Source organism: Sipha flava, unplaced genomic scaffold (genome assembly GCF_003268045.1).
Source record: "Sipha flava isolate LNK unplaced genomic scaffold, YSA_version1 250_pilon_pilon, whole genome shotgun sequence".
In the NCBI taxonomy this organism is placed as follows: domain Eukaryota; kingdom Metazoa; phylum Arthropoda; class Insecta; order Hemiptera; family Aphididae; genus Sipha; species Sipha flava.
The window spans coordinates 293,397-311,401 of record NW_020272902.1 but is presented as its reverse complement, the minus strand read 5'-3'; the positions used below and the strand labels follow the sequence as shown (position 1 = coordinate 311,401).

The 18,005-nt window shown below is 27.8% G+C and overlaps 1 protein-coding gene across 1 annotated transcript; it reads right to left on the bottom strand.

The window, feature by feature from the left end:
* Window positions 1–8,259: 8,259 nt before the first annotated feature.
* LOC112684475 (F-box/LRR-repeat protein 6) lies at window positions 8,260–14,506 on the bottom strand. Its single transcript, XM_025556027.1, has 8 exons — window positions 14,121–14,506; window positions 10,694–12,037; window positions 10,443–10,609; window positions 10,211–10,380; window positions 10,001–10,141; window positions 9,042–9,429; window positions 8,785–8,944; window positions 8,260–8,696 (listed from the first exon to the last, which is right to left on the bottom strand). Exons 2-8 carry the CDS (start codon window positions 11,917–11,919, stop codon window positions 8,486–8,488), a joined length of 2,463 nt encoding a protein of 820 aa, XP_025411812.1. The 5' UTR covers window positions 11,920–12,037; window positions 14,121–14,506; the 3' UTR covers window positions 8,260–8,485.
* Window positions 14,507–18,005: the final 3,499 nt, after the last annotated feature.

Here is an 18,005-nt window from a genome sequence, read left to right as displayed (position 1 = left end):
TAATGTCAAGTTCAAATTATTTAAATAATAGTGTACATATAAAAAAATTATTCAAATAAAACATTTATGAAAGCTATAAAAATATAAAAATTTTCCCTGTCATTTTTTTTAGATCCCACTTGACAGGAGGGGCACGTGCCCCTGTGCCCCCCCTGGATCCGCCACTGGCTATCTGCAATTTACCTCTCATATCTTGTTATAATTTTCGTGTAAGTATAAATACTACTATAAACCTGTATCAACCGTATAACCCGCTAGATATCGACCGGATGTCGATAAAGATAATAGTTGATATAGAATAATAAATTATTTGTTTAGTGTCCAGTTCAGTTGATTATTATCCAGGACCGTAGCTAGGGGGTGGAGAGAGGTGCCCCGGGCACAATTCCTGAGAGAACGCAAAAATGAAAATCTTGCGTTTAATGTTAAGAATTACAACGGTCAATGTCGTATATTTTGTTTACAAAATCTTTAACAGCCTTCATATTATAATCAAAAAAATCATCGAAAATAATATCTAATAAGCGTAATATTTTCAAATTGAAAATACGTAAGGGCGCATTTTGAAGTTTCGTCCTGGACGCAATGTTTGGTTGCTACGGCATTGTTATTATTCGTCGTTGTTTTTGCATCTCGCAACCACACAACATCGAATCATACGTAAAACGTCGTACGCGTATATTTTATAACATTGTGTAATGCCGAAAGTACAACAATCTATGAGTAGCCGACTACAAAGTTTTATTTCGGAGTTTAAAGATACATTTACATCCGATGAACACGTTTTATTTTGTGTACTATGTGATCATTTTTTTTTTTTTTAATGCAGATAAATGCATATTTTAATGATTTTAGAAGCATATTTGCATGCATATTTGTGTATTTTTTAGAGCTATAAGTCCCTAAGCCTACTTATGACTGTGCAGTGAATGTTATTAGTATGTGTACATGTCCCGAACTACACGTCTACACCATGTAATACCCGCTTTACTTCTCATCTGCTAATTTACAAATAACTACAAAAATGTATAGTAATACACTATAATAATTAGAGCGCGGATTTCTATGCAATGGCATATTTTTTTTCGTTTCAATATTTTTGGATTTTTGTCAGTTATCTCCACGAATCGTCATAATTTGAAGCTAATGGTGAATTTTTTTTTTTTGCATATTTCTGCATATTTAGAGATTATTGCATATTTTTACATATTTTGGCAAAATTCAAAATTTATTGCATATTGAAATGAAAATTTAAAAAAAAATGTATAAAATAATATTTTGTCAACTAGAAAAATTAAAAATAAATAATCGATTACAACGTAAACTTAATCGCTCTTGTTGTGTCAGTCGATTATCGACATACCACTTGCTTCAAATATGTCCCAATAACTTCGGTTGACATCGAGGGTTCGTTTTCAGTCTTTAAAAATATGTTAACCGATAAACGACACAGCTTTACAGAAGATAAACTTGAAATGCATACGATTATTTATTTTAATAATAAATAAAATTTTGAAAATAAATTAAGTTCAGAAAATTCCCTAAATTTTTTTGTATTAAGTATTTAAGTAATTAATTTTTTTAAGTTGAATTATAAATTTTAAATAAATAAAAAATTCTTGCATATTTTTTGCATATTTTCATGATTTTTACTGCATATTATATGGCATATTTCGATACTTTTAAGTGCATACAAATCCGCACTTATTATTATTATTATATATTATATATGTTATAATATATATATAATTATATTATTATTATATATATTATATATTATTAATAATCATTACGCATAAAATAACAATACGTACATAATTTTCTGCCTTCCACATTTTGTATTATGATCGTACACCGTCTATTCTACATTATTTCTATAACACTAATTCTACATTTCTTTACTCGTCAACATTTTGTTATTTTTCAATTTCACTGTTTTAATCTTTAAAAATTTGAATATTTATTATAAAAATACGAGTTTTCTATTTTAAAGTATAATGGGTTAAATATTATAATAATAAACGCTGTAGGTATTCATTTTATTAAAAAATTTGAATCACAATCAAGTGTTCAAAAATTAAATTTTAGTGTTTATATTTTCATATATTTTGAGATTTTTTAAAAAGATATGTATATATATATATATTAAAATAAAATTACATTTTACAGCATATTTTATTGTACTACAGTGTGTTATTTATTTTTTTTTTATTAAATTGTATAAATTTTTACTAAATTTTATGATAATGTCAGACTTTGAATACCTATATTTCAAAATTTATTTGTTGAAAAATATGGCATAATAAAAACTTTGCCAAAATAAAATAAAATGCATATTTAGAGCATATTTTAATGATTTTAAGCATATGCGCTTATTTGCATGCATATTTTGATGGTTTTTACGTTCATGAACTTCCGGGCCCTAGTAATGATAAAAAAACTAATTTATTCTATTAATTTACAGTATATTTTATGTGATATTTTTGCCAATTTACAATTGATGAAACATTTCCCCCATTTCTTTAAATTTGAGTAACCTTAATTTTTTATTTCCCATTTTACCAAAATTATTATCAATAAAAAAAGTCACACTTTATAAAAAGGCTACACACGAATTGCGTCCCGAAATAAAAAAATTGATAAGCGAGTACACGAATTGCGTCCGGCCTTATCTAATTTACCATATGAATTGCGTCCGGGTTTGTTTAAACGATTACATGTATGATGAACGTGCTTTAAAGCATATTATAATTTTAATTTGGCCGTATTCATCTAGACCGCCGGCTAACCTAGGTAACACATATCCACACCAAACGGCTTGCTCTAAACAATCGTTCTCGACAATTACATTTTCTCTTAACATCAAAACATGTTAACCTTAAAAATAAACTTCTATCATACAAGTTACTCCTCAAACCAATATGGACATATGGCATCCAATTATGGGGTGCCGCCAAACCTTCCAATATTACCAAAATTCAATCTTTCCAATCCAAATGCCTACGACAAATAACTAAAGCCCCATTTTATGTCTCTAATGATACTTTCTAATGATACTATCCATCCAAACAGTAAAAAACGTTGCCAAAACTTTTTACAAACGTATGTACTCAAATCTACAGAATCATCGTAACCCCTTGATTTCGAAACTATCTTCTCCCGCTATTCCTGGTGACCCCAGAAGGCGTCTAAAACAAACATGGTGTCGTGATCTACTTTTAGACTAACCCCCACCACAACATGTCATGAAGTCCCATCAATGGATGGTCTCTTCACTCAAATCCTCCGTCTGAATCGATGTAAATAATAGTAATTATTCGACTTGTCTGTTAATTTACCCACTATTTGTCTTTTCTATACTAACTCCCTTATCACTTATGCTTATTATAAACCGTAATTTTACAGATTGTACAATTCTCTAGCTTAAAAATACAAAAAAAAAAAAGTTTGGCCGTTAATTCAAATGAAAGGAGGTTTCATTTAGGTCATAGTTGGTGGAGGAAAATTCAAAAGGTTGGTTTAAGTCAAGAATACGGAAACAAATTCAGATATTAGTATTTTCTTAAAATATTTTTTTGGTCTTCCATTTTTAATATCAGATGAAGTGGAGGATCGTTTTACGGACGGAATTGTATCAAATTGTATCAATTTTACCCGAAGATGAAAAAGTACAGCAATTTTCTGATTATATATCAGTTTTTTAATTTTTTAATTTTATAATTATAAATTTCTTTACTACTGTTTATTTTAATTATTATATTACATTCCTATAATTTAAATCTTCACATTTCATTTTACTTATATATAATTGCATAACAACGATAAAAATCAATATTTTTAACCTACCGATAGTCATAATTTGCTATCGACAATTCTAAGTCTGTATGAAATGGGAAGGAAATTAATGTTTTTACGTTGGGACGCAATTCATGTGCAGCGTATAAAAACTATCTAAGAACGGAAACACGTCTTAATATTTTTCATTAGTGAAACAACTTTAGTAGTGACTTGTTTGTGTGAAGCGAAGCTCAAATGAATAAATTATTCAGAACAATCTTTTATTTTATATTTCTTTATTTTTAATTCATACCAAATTATTAATATACTAATATATATATAAGATACTTATAATTGTCCAGTACCTTGAATAGCCTATTAGTATTTCTAAGTAATCCGTCGCAGACGGTGACATGCGATATTTGCGGTGGAATGGTAGTGGTGGAGGAACGTTTTCGCGCCGTACAAGTCAATGCTGCATCGTCGCGCGCGCGAACGATTCAGAACGTGTGTTATATTTGACTAAAAACTATGTACTTTTTAGTCATCCTACCGATCCACCTAAATATGCGAAAATATTTCTAAAAACAAATTTGAATTCATTATTATGTTTACTTAAGATCGGTAAGTCTACATTTTAAGAATTCTGATTAATTAACTTTTCAAAATTCAAAAATTTCAAAATATACAAATTAAATTATAGTTTTTAGGGGGGTGAAATTGGGAAAAGTGGACTGATCAATCTCAGTAGACGCAATAAAGAATTCAAATTAGTTTTCAGAAATATTTTCGCATTATTAGGTCAATTGGTAGGATGGTCAAAAGATGGGTATGTTTTGACTAAAATAACTGCACTTCACCGATCCACTTAAGTTGTTTAGCCAAAAAATTAATTTAGTTTATAAACTTTTTTCAAATTGCTAAATGATTATTTTCAATCTATTTCGAATTTCACATGTTATATAAAATGTATTGTTTTCATAAATATACTTATTAATTTATAATGAAAAGAAATTTATCCTTGCTTCTATTTTTAATGATAGTAAAAATAAGCATCTTTCATAAATTATAAATTTTACTGAATGATAGTCAGTGTTTTACATACCATTTAACGCTTTAGACAAAAATCATATTTTTCCTTTTTCAAATGGTATACATATAAATAATTTACCAAATAATTTAATTAATTATAATTATATTATAAATCCAAATAACAATTTTTCAATAGAGAGCGACTTTTTTCACAAAATTAATGTCATAATAGTTCTAACGTAGCAGAAAAAAAATTGATGCTAATTTCTATTTATACATAAAAAAAAACATTAGTTTTCATAAGCCAAAAAAAGGTTGGATTTTCAAAATATTAACAACATAAAATCCTAATGATATTTTTAACCTAACAATACAACACATTGTTTTACAAAATTTATAAAACATAATGGTTTCCACTTGTATACAATCACCGAATCAACAATACTGCTGTCTTGAACTATCTTAGTCATTCATATTTATAAGAATAAAATATTTATACTTCCTACAAAAATTAGTTAATAGAAAATATAATGTTTTTCTTTCATCAAATTTAAAATTATTTTATCTTTTAAAAAGAAGCACAAAATTCTATGTTAATTATTTATAGCATACATTGTAAAAATGATGATGGATAAAGAACTTTTTTGTAATTTATAAACATATCAATACAGAGCACACAGAATATCATATAATAATTTTATTTTGATTCTTTAGCATTGCATTTTAAATTAAGTAAATCTTTTCAAATAAACAGGATGTGTGTTTCACATTTCTTCACCGGGATAAATATCGTCTTTTAGCAGTTTCAAATATAAAATAACCACAACCAATATTCATTTTGAAACATACCTACATGTTTATAAGCAATGGCAGTTGATGCAAATGATTGGAATATAGATGAAAATATGTGAAAACCATTATGTTAAACGATTTTTGATAATCCAAGTGTTTATTTAAATTTTAAAATTATATTCATATGTATAAACAATACATTTACATACCTCTTTACAGTCTCAACAATATATATTTTACACTTTTATGGACAAAATATAATAATCTATATTAGAACATTCTTTATTATATACAGCAGTAATAAGATATATTATAGAAAATTAAATTAAAGATAATAATAATAATAATAATAATAATAATAATAATAATAAAAAACAACATAATTCAACTATCTTAACAGACAAACAAAACATAAATTTATACAAATTTAGTGGCATTTAGAGAAGAAATTAAATAATTAAGGATTTCATTTTTTATTTACCAGAGTACAGTGAAGAAAATAAAAAATAAGAAAATGATTTGGCCCCAAACGTAAATGTGGTTATAATTTTAAATTAAAGAAATAAAAATTCTAGACTTGAAAATATAATTTTCTAACAATATTAAATTACATATTTAGTTTTTATTATAACAAAAGACAGCATTTTGAAGATTAATAATTATACAAGATTTACAGTTAAAGATTTTATGAATTAAACAATAACAAAAATGACTACAAAAATGTTCGATGTTTTAATAACCCTAACAAAATATTGGCAATTGGTAGAAATAATACAATATTTTATTATCATACATGAATTCTGTCCAATGAGTTTTAATGTAAAAAAAAATTTAACACTGTATATCCGTACAAATATTTAGTCTGTTTTGCGCATTAACGAAATACAAAATATTAAGATAAATATAATTGTATGATGTTAAAAGTGAGAATAATTTTTGTAATATTGATTAATACAAAAAAAAAAAAAAATTCTAATTATTAATTAATTAATACAAAAATAATAAAAAGACTGAATTTGATAAAATCATAGTTGGACACACTAAATCTTTAACATTCTGTTATATTAAAATGTTAAATAAATATAAAATTTAGTTTTATGCGTAGTTATTAAATATTTGTAAAATGCAATGGGTACCTATGGCTAAACAATATATAAATGTTAGTAGTGGTTAGTAAGCGTAAAATATATACTTATTTGGGGAGGAAAAATGCAGAAATATAAGTTATAATAAAAAAAAAAATGAGAACCTTCAGAATTTTATTTATTTGTCAATATTTACATATTTATGATAATTTATTTAAAATGCATTTAGAAAGAACATAAACAAATGTATGAGGTTATTCTCAAAAAAAAAAAAAAAAACTATCCGAAATAAAATGTATTAACTTTAATATTTCATAATTTAAAACCACGTAACTTAGAAAAATGTAATAAATTTGCTTTAGAAAGGGTTTGAGAAATAACTTTACTTTTTATATTCAGGCAAATTAAAACAGAAGCACTAAAAATAATATAATAAATAAAGGTAACTTATGAAAAATATTCGGAAATATTTACAAAAATAATATAAATATCAATAGTAAAACTGACTATATAGCTAGCTTAGAAAATAATGCATAGTTAAGAGTTTCAGGATTTTTATTTTCTTTTAAAGATATTAGCTAACTAGTTAAAAAGGTGAGACTTCAGAAAACAATTTTTTTTTTATTTATAAAAATATATTAATAAGTTAAAAATAATCATTTTTAAATTAAAATTATTAACTCTATTTTACTTTTTTTAAATAATAGTAGAAGGTAAATGTCTTAAAACCCATAGGAATGCTATTGCCATCTTAAGCCTTAAATATATCAGACAATAATCATAAAAAACTAATTAACATGTATTCAATACACAATAATACACTTGGCACATGCATTTCAACTGAATTAATCTATCAATGATCCAAGCTTAGAAGTTATATAAAACAATATTAATAATATTAAACATTTTGGAGTATATATTATGAATATGACTCATTTTCAAGGAATATAATTTAACTGTTAATTTATTGATTTAATAAATTCATCAAAAAAAAAAAAAAGAAATACAATTGCTGTATGCAATTATGCAATGAAGTCTTATGTAAAGAATAGAATTTGAATGTTTATAACTTTCTCATTTAAAAAATCTATAAGAGAAATATTCAAACATTTGTGTTGCATTACTTTTATAATATTTATTATGCGAACCTCCCCAATTAGTACAATTATGCTAAAACCACATGAAAATATAAATGTATATATTATATATAAATATACTTCAAATTTTTGTCTAGCCACGTAAAAATAATAATTTATGATATTGTGTAGAGCTACCTAATATATCAAACATAGAGACTCAATCTGTAATACTAATTACAAATATTAGGAAAACTTAATTTTTATACAGATAAAATTGATTAGATAGCTTTTTAGACAATATCGTAATTGATTTATTTTTTAGAAATATATATATATATATATAAGAACATGTAAATAAACTATATATATATATATATACATACATATATTTAATGATTTTGGATTCCAATCTATAACATGATATAAAATTTCAGTGGGCCATACAAATAAAATATCAGAACACAATTTTGATATCTGGTATTATTTTTTTCTTGAAGGAAGAAAATTGAAAATGAAATAAATTATTAAAAATTTGTACTATTACTTAATGTATCGGCAGAATAATTAATATTAATAATAATAATAAAAAAAAAGTAAATTTATAACTATCACATTGAACAACAATCTCTTGACTGTTTAAACATAACACATAAAAAAGTAATAAAAAAAAAAAAAAAAAAAACAGTAAAAAAGAAATGGAAGGTACCTTAAAAGTTAACCCTAACCTCCATCTTCAGATTCTTGAGATGAATCAGGTTTATGATTAAGCTGTGCTCGTAATTCAGCCAATGAATGACCTTTGTACAGCCTTTTAATGCCTCTTGGTAAACCTCGACAGGATGCCAAGTTCAAAGAACTGAGAAGAGGACAGTTATTTAACACAGCCTTTACTGGTTCAAGACTAATAGAAGAACCAGTAAGATCCATTTTTCTAAAAATAAATAAGATTTCATATTTATACAAAAAATACAATTACTAGTTATATAAAAAATTAACTAATTACAAAAATTATAAAGTACCTAAGCATAGATTTTTCTCCTTGTTCTGAAAGAGCAAGAACAGCTGCATCAAGTGTTTTAGTGTTAATTGACCAAGAAAGATCAATTTCCACAAGACTATGACTCCACTTTTTGCATATCAGATCAAGGCCAGAATCACTTACTCGAGTAACATATGATCCTTGATAAAAATAAAAACAAATTAATATTAAAATATTAATAATATCAAGAAAAATAAGAAGCTAAATAATATTTTATTATTAATAGTAAATAATTACCTGATAAATATAAGTGAGTTAAATCCCAAGCAGGAACCCTCACTAAACTTGAATCTGTCACTCTAGAACATCCTCTAACATCAAGTACACATAATTTATGTGATGTTTTAAGAATTCTCTCAAGAGCTTGATCATCAATAAATGGTTGTCCAGAAGCATTTAGATCATTAGATATTGTAGCAACACATAGTTCTTCCAAACATGGAAAACCCGGGGATAAGGCTTGTTCATTTAATGGAACATTACTAAGACACAATTGGCTAGTGATCATTCTTAATACACGTAATTTTGGACAACCTCCTTGTAATCGTTCAATATGAAGGTGTCCAGTATTACCAACCATTCTGACATTAGTCAAATCTAGAGATTGAAGATTAGGGCAGTAAGTCTGAAATAAAATAAATATATATATAAGAAATAAAATAAATATATATATAATAAATTATAAACAACTTAAACAAAAATGTACATTATGCAATTAAACAAAAGAAATTCTAATTTTTTATTATAATCAAGAGTATTTTAAAATTTAAATCTAATAATTATACTGTCATACAATTAATTAATTTATTTATTTATTAATTTCATAATTATTAAATAATAATTAACTCTAAGGATAATTTCAAGTCAATTGCATGACAAGCATATTTAAAGATTTTAACTTTTATGTTTTGGGAAAGAAGCCATTTACATTACTTTTATTTATGAAAAGTTATATCACCCTAAATGGTTATTTCAGACTATCTTCTTGAAAATATCAACTATAAGTTAATATAATATCAAATTTATCAAATGCTTTTAATACTGATGACGATTATAATATTCATAATACACTATGTATATTAATTATTTTAACCAGAAAAGGAAAAATAAATGGAACATTTATGCAAACTAAAGGAGTTTTTTAAATACTATAACTGAGAGTTTTTCAAATAAATTTTAAAATAAATCTAACTTACAGCTAAAGAATTGACTAATTGTGTAATCCCCGAAAGCCGATTATCAGCTAAATTCAAGTGTGTCAACCTTTGACCCATGTGTTGTGTCAGGAACATTAGAGAGTTTAAACAAACTCCACTTTTACCACTGCTATGTTGAGCCTAAATAAATACATAAGTTTATTAAAATTATATAAATATTAATTACTTGTTTTAAAATAAAAATCTTACATTTATTCCTGATAAATCTATTCGTTCTAGTTTGTGACAATTAGTGACAAGAAACCTAACATTATTTAAACTTAAACCTTCCCAGCCTGTTAAACTCAGTCCTCGTAGATCCAAGCAAGAGGTACTAATTCTATCTAGTATAGCTGGAATACCAGTAAACTGCCAACCACCTAAATATTTATAATTTAAAATTTAAATACCACATTAATTTAATACAATTTATAATATTTACCTAAATTGAGTTCCTGAACTTTGGCAAGTCGATTTTCACAAAGCCATCTAAAATTAATATCATTTCTGATAGGATTTTTGGAAACCCATCGTCCAGCTAAATCAATATTAGTCCAAAGTAAGGGGTCAGAGGCAACAATACGCCAAAGCCTACATACTTGAGACACCCTAGAACATACAAATGATTTATAAATTGAGATATTATTAAACATATTCAAAGTTTAATTAAATTATTTATTTTAATTTTATTACCTGACAAGAAATGGAATGCATCCTTCATCTTTAGTTGCTAAACGAAAGATTTCAAATAGTATAGGTTCTGGTAACCGATCACCCCAAGAACTTTGTTCAATTGGCTCATCACATTGCATAATTTTACTATCATCAGATTTCTTTCTACTTTTTCGTTTTTTCTTTTGTGGCATTGCAGTTAATGATATTTTTAATTTAATACCGCCATTTTCAGCAATTTCACTTTGATATATTGAACCTACTGGAGGTTTCTTAGGTTTAACTGGTTTTTCTTTTGGAGCTGAACGTCGTTTGCGAGGTTTTCCGGATTTTGTAAGTGTAACACCGTTGGCAACTATAGGTTTTGGTTTTATTTTGGGTGGAACAACTGTAGTCTTGTGTAACTCTCCATTGGTAATGACTGCAGTGGGTGGAGGTTGTATAATTAAAGATTCTAAATCAACTCTTGGTGAACATAGATCACTTGATACACTTTCAATTGATCGTGGATTTGTTTCTACAGATCGCTCACTACCAGTTCTTTGAGTAGTAGCAGGACTAATAACACTGTCACTTAAACTAGAATTCTCACCATTACACATAGGTGATGCACTTAAGGCTCCAGCACCAGGACTATCAGATACACTAGCGGGTGTAGGAAAACTAGCTATAGTTGGAGATATACCAGGAGAATACTGATCATTTCTTATTTGCCTATTATTAAAGTCTGGCATCGTTGATGGCCCTGTAGTAACTGAAGGCATGAAGGTATCTACATGATTTGAAATGGTAGTAGGATCAAAGCCAGGTAGTGGTAGAATCGATGAACTTGTGGTGTCCACTGAATTAAAGTTTGTACTTAATGACTGAGGATTGTAATTAAAAGCCATTGGTGAAGGATTTGGTGTTAGTACTGTGTAGCCACCATAAGAATCATTCATGAAGTTTGAGTTATCTTTGTTAAAACTTTGACTCAATGACTGGTTTGAATCAAGTCTGTTCCGATATGCATCTTGCATTATGTTATTGTTAGGATGTAACATATTATTGTATGATAATGGATCATAGTTTGGAACATGTAGAGGTTGATGAGGTGTAGTTTTATCTTGATCCAATAAGAACTGTTTTAGATATTCATGATCTTGGTCTATTTCCAAGTGGGAAAATAGAGATGGATCACTGATAAAACAATTATTGCTATTATCCATTTCACTCAACTTCAGCAATGGTATGTTAAAATTATCCATTTACATACAAAACTATGGGATATAAATCCTTAATACCTCTTTGATCCATTAATTTAAGAATCATTCAGCTAGCGTATGAAGTAAATGCAATCAGCCTGCTATATAAGAGGCTAGATTCCTGAAAAATTAAACATATAAAGTTTAGAACAAATTTTCAATGAAAAATTATAAACAATTAGAAATAACTATTATGTATTTTGCACACATTTAAATATTTAATTTAGAAATTATTGAGGAAAATATACTTATTACAAATATTACAAACTTTTTTTTTTTTTTTTTTGATAAAATAAGAAGTGCTGATAAAATAATGATTAATGTTATTTAAAATATCAATTTTGAGAATATTTTGAAATAAACAACAATATATCTTAGTGGTAAAAATCAGACAAATAGTTAATTATTGTATTAAAAGTTTAAAATCACCTACAGTAATGTTTTAATAATAAAATATCTACATAACTACTTAATAATAGATTATTTATACACAATATATTTTTAATTAAAAACTTATTTAAGTGCCTTTTTTTTTCTAATTTAGATATTTTTAGTATTATAATATTACCAAACAAAAATGTACATACATTTATCCCTGATAATAAAATCAACCTATATTAATTTGTGTAATTATATTAGTAACAATAATAAATATTTACTCCTTTTATGACTACTTTGCAAGAAATAGAATACACCCAAACCATTAATAAAAATAAAAACAAGATAATCTAAACAAAACTCCACTCATATTATTTTACTATAAATCCAATATGCAATTGAAAAAGAACTTCCTATATACATAACATAAATGTATTAACTGGGACCAATATTTCAATGTCAAAAATTTAAAATATCTGTAAGTAATCAATTTTAGATGGTATAAATAATAAAAACCCTAATGAAACATAAAGTCTATAAGGGAATACATACATAGGTGTTAAATTAAGTACAATATAATTTTAAAACATTTTTGTTAAGAATGATTACCATAAATACAAAATCAATGATTTTCCTAAGTATTTGATAATGCATCAAAATAAATAATACACAAAACTCGAAGTTAATGTATATGCAGTTGCCCAAATTTACTGAAATATGGTACTTAAATTTGATTTCAGTGTCACCAAGGTCATCGAAGAATGTGTACAATCAAACACAAAATGGTAACAAACAATACGAAGTTGTCCAGAATTATGTGAAAAAGATAACCAACAAAATCTCTTCTCTCATTTAAATATCGCAGAAAATTGACAAGAAAACTAATAACTGAACAGAATCTAAGGAGGACCCGGGTGATGGAGGGGAAACGGACGAAAAACTACATAAACAAATCACGTCTTACGTGACAAATGCGAAAATAATATTATAAATACTCGTCGGCGAAAGATTCAACAGCAGAAGTGGCATATAAATGGAGAAAACAACAAAGATAAGAACGAGGGAAGGGGGTAAAATATATAGGGGTCGGTTAGTAATTTAATCATGATATCGCTGGGACGATGGGGAATTCGCTTACAGTTGAATTCAAATGCTCACACACATACACCCACATACGCGCACGCACACGACGGTGTTGTTTAGGTGTAGCGGTGTTGTATACATCCAGACGGATATCGATTGCAGGACGAAGAGGAACACGAATAATAATAATAATAATAAAAAAAAACTTAGAAAACCCTTATATCGCAAAGATATGCATTTCGCAATAATAGTATAAACACGGCAAACCTAGAGAAAACAAAGATGTAGAACACGCGAACTCGAGAAGAACGAGAACGTAACCCCCCTCCCCACGCGGAGCGGCCGGGGGTCGTCACATACTGTTATTGAGACGGCGACTTCGTCGTTTAGGCCCATCGCCGTCGTTATCACTACTTCCTTCGCCGTTATCACGGGCCCACTGGTACAATGTAATTACACACACACACACACACACGCACGCACATACGCAACACACACAAACACACACACACGTAGGTATACGTCGTAAATAGGACATGATAATAAGTCCCGCGACTAGCTTTCCCGACGACTCGCCGCGCAGACGAGCCCCGTTGACGAAAACTGGGTCATCGCGGCCCTAGCAGCCCAGCGAACAGCAACAACCGAGACGGAGGGTTCGACGCGCTGGTGCCCCCTCTGCGTAATATTATCGTCAACGCGCAAACGGGTGCCCCGAGGGAAAAACCGTGTTTACTACTTACCGAACTGTTCGGCGATTATTCTAGAGACCACAGCTCGCGCTTACGGGCGTAACTTGCCGCGGAGCGCTGAAAAAAACAAGACGAAGACGATGGCCGTGTACACGGCGATCGCGCTCTCTCTCTGCGCGTAAATTATTGTATCGATCTAACGCGACGCGTTGACGACGGCACAGGCACAGGCGCCGGCGGTGACGGCACGATTGTGGCGCGTGCAAAACGCGAATGGTCGTCGGTGGCCGACTACGGCGGACGTCATCGGCGAACACACGACGGTGACGACGGGAGCATCACGGGAGCAACAATTATCGTAAATCGCATACCAGAATACAGTTCGACTACTGCGGACGAATATCCACTGACCTTCGGTCGACGGCAGTGAGAACCAAACTAATGGGCTATTGTCAAAACGAAACGCTTATATGATTGGCTTAAAAATAAACTTTCCATCTCAGTGCCACCAACCTGCTTTCCAACTGCTGGCCGCACCGTGCACCGTTGCCTCCATGTAGAACGTACCACCACCAACATAGCGTCTGCTCATCGTATCAAATTTAATGTTTAACGCAAGATAATATTAAAATAATTTGTTCACATTAGTATACTGTACAAGTCTAGCCGATTTCACCCTACTAAATCTTCCATCTCATTATTTCAAACTTTCAAATTCGCCGAAAACCTTTGACATCGAAGCTTATCCTTTTCTTAGTGCGACGTTTTCCGACGGTATCAAAAACTTTTAATATTGAATAATATACAATAATTATTGTACTATATAGATAGTCCTAAAACACGTATCCTATTTATATGTACATAATATTGTTAACATATTGTGTACATTTATTTTGATTGTAATAACAACAAAACAGTATAACAACACTATTTAAATAGTAAATATTGCCCAGAACTGCACGTACACATTTTAGTCATAGTACCCTATAAACAATGAACGTGACAGACTTTGACATATATACTCCATTTTTTTTAAATGTATACCCATTAATAGTTAATGGTTAATATATTTATAATTTATATAAGATCATGGCGCCAAAGCAATAGCTATATATATTTAATAAAAAATTTAAAAATTTAATAATTTTTAAGAAAAATGTAACAACGGTGTTTGATAACCTTGAATGCTGACTTCTACCCTACGTTACTAACGTGGGTCGTACCCCTACACGAAATTTCAAATTATAGTTGTAAATTGTGTATAAACATGTCATACCCACTTCTTTATAATCTCCAAACAATAATGTATCCGTATATATCTTATTTTAATGTAGGTACGTACTTTCTGGTTCTATTAAAATATAACTACATAATAATTTAAAGTATGCGTATTGTGTATAAGGTACACATTAAATATTAATTATCAAATAAATAAATATGATTGCAATTATTTATCCAATTTTAATTAATTTGGATATATAAGTTGCGTTATCTTAAAATATATATATATATATATATATATATAAATATTTATGCTTCATCTTAAAATGATTCATGAAAACGTAAAAATGTAAGATGCCAAAGATGGGATCCGATGGAATGAGATAATGGTGGCAGCGATGGACCTACATGGACCGCTAAGCTGTTGATAAGAAGAATATATGTTGGGTTATTACATATGTTTTGTAATTTTATTTATTTTTATTTTTAAATTAATTGAGTTGACGTGAAAATAATGGTTAATAATAATACCATATTTTATAGTTGAGAATTTACCTATCATTGCTTATTATTTTAATGGTTCATATTTATATTTTTCGAGATAATTAATCAACTGAATATGTCACATATAGATAGTACCAAGTAATTTATTGAATAAATTCATTTTTTTTTTACTCGAATACTCAAAGTAGTGCACACAAAGTACTTAACTGCTATTAATTAATAAATGATATTAATTATTATTTACCTGTTTACAGAAGGCGTGTTCAAAAAATTAATTTAGAACAGATCTGTGCAATTTAATTAACAAAATAATTTTGAAGATATAAGGCACTATAAGCTATTAAGTTATTTTAAAAAAATTTAATATATTTTAAAAAACAGTAAAAATTAAATATATATATATATATAATAAAATACATGTTCTTTTTGTTTGATAATATGTCTTTTTATATACATAAGTATCTATTAAGTGTGCGCGTGTGTGTATATTTTTGTTTAAGTATAATATACATATTTAAAGACATAGAACATTTTACAGTTACAATGCATATTATGTAACGTTGGGAAATGTCGAAAAGATTCCTAAAGATCCCAAAAGCATTTAAAGTCTGGAGGTACCTTAACACTTGATTTTCGAAAGAAAACATTTAAAAAAATGAAACTACACAGTTTTTTTTTTTTTAATTATTATGGTGTAGGTAACTGAAATATACGTGGCCCAATTAAAGTTTTGTGTCTCATGCCCCTTATACCCAAATCCCAACAATTAAAAATCCTGGTGGCACCTACAATTCAACCCATTCACTAGACAGTGTAAATTAATAATTAAATTATTAGTATTTAATTATATTAGGTTCATCCATGGTCTGTACCACATACCATCGGAGCATATGAATAAAGTGTTGTTCGAATGGGTATTTTATCGTATATTTTCTATAATAAACCGTTTTACCTAAATTTTTTTTTATTATTTATACTATTTATTATAAATTTATATTTACGTCAATTATTGCCGGTAATATCACGTTTTGGTCTGACACGACATTTTTAAAGCATTAAAAACAATGTTTACAATTAGATATTTAGAAATATGTTACAGTTTTCCTAGATTTGTGAACATTTTGGTTTTTGGCAATATCACATTTTGCATTTCCACCCTTCAATTATTGTATAACTATGTTATCAACATAAGCCCCAGTAAAATTGATATAATATTATATATGAATAATATTATTTTTTATATATAAAGAGAATGTATAAATAAAAATGCAAATAATTATCTGTTAAACTACACCTGTGGCCAGGCGCGTACACAAAGAGGGTTTTAAGGATTCAAATCCCTCCCAAAATTCAAGAAAATAATTGAATATGTTTTTATATAGTAAAATTGTTATATATATTATATTATTATAAAAATTTACAACCTAAACCACCTCCCAAAATATTTATTTATTTCATTCAATTGTGCTACGTTAGTGCCGTTTGTTCTACTTGGTCCCGCGTTTGTGCTGACTTTCTAACCCTGTGAAATCAAATTTTAAGTTCAGTCAGGCTGAAGAAATGTTAGCCCCGCCATATAGGAATCTCGAAAAAAAAAGAAGAAAAAAGTTGATTCTTGATACACAAATCAAATTAGTTGTTTAGTAAGAATCACTAAAAAATGTAGTTACTTAATTAAATGAATAGCAAACCTAATTATATGTTAGTATAGAGTTAATAACTATTATTATTATTATTATTATTATTATTATTATTATTGTATTTATTTCCCTATTTTCATGTCCTGATATCAATTGCTTATTTAATATATTATAGTAATTTCTAATTAAATATAGCTTTCTATAGCTATATAATACAAAAAAAAAAAAAAAACTTAAATGCTTAATTAGCTAAATCTTCTAATACTTGTTGGTGTCTATTTTATTTAATGATAATGAATTATTATTATCCAACATAGCTAAGAAGAAAAGCTATCTGCATTAGTAATTTTATGATTAAGAATAAAAGCTGATGTTACTACAGTATTAAGCTATGAAGATGTTATTCAAAAATTTGCTCAAGACCATACATGACAAAAATAGAAGAGTATTTTTATAAATTTTTTGTTGAAGTATATTTTTATTATCTGCAAAAAATATTTACCATTAATGTATATTTCTTGAGTGAGGAGTGCTAACTAAGCTTTGTAAGTAATAAAGAATAATAATAGAA

Coding starts and splice junctions, on each gene's coding strand:
- LOC112684475 (XM_025556027.1), bottom strand. CDS start 11,919: ATGGATAATTTTAACATACCATTGCTGAAGTTGAGTGAAATGGATAAT. Junction 10,381..10,442: donor AGTTCAGGAACTCAATTTAG/GTAAATATTATA, acceptor ATAAATATTTAG/GTGGTTGGCAGTTTACTGGT. Junction 8,697..8,784: donor GGAGAAAAATCTATGCTTAG/GTACTTTATAAT, acceptor ATTTATTTTTAG/AAAAATGGATCTTACTGGTT.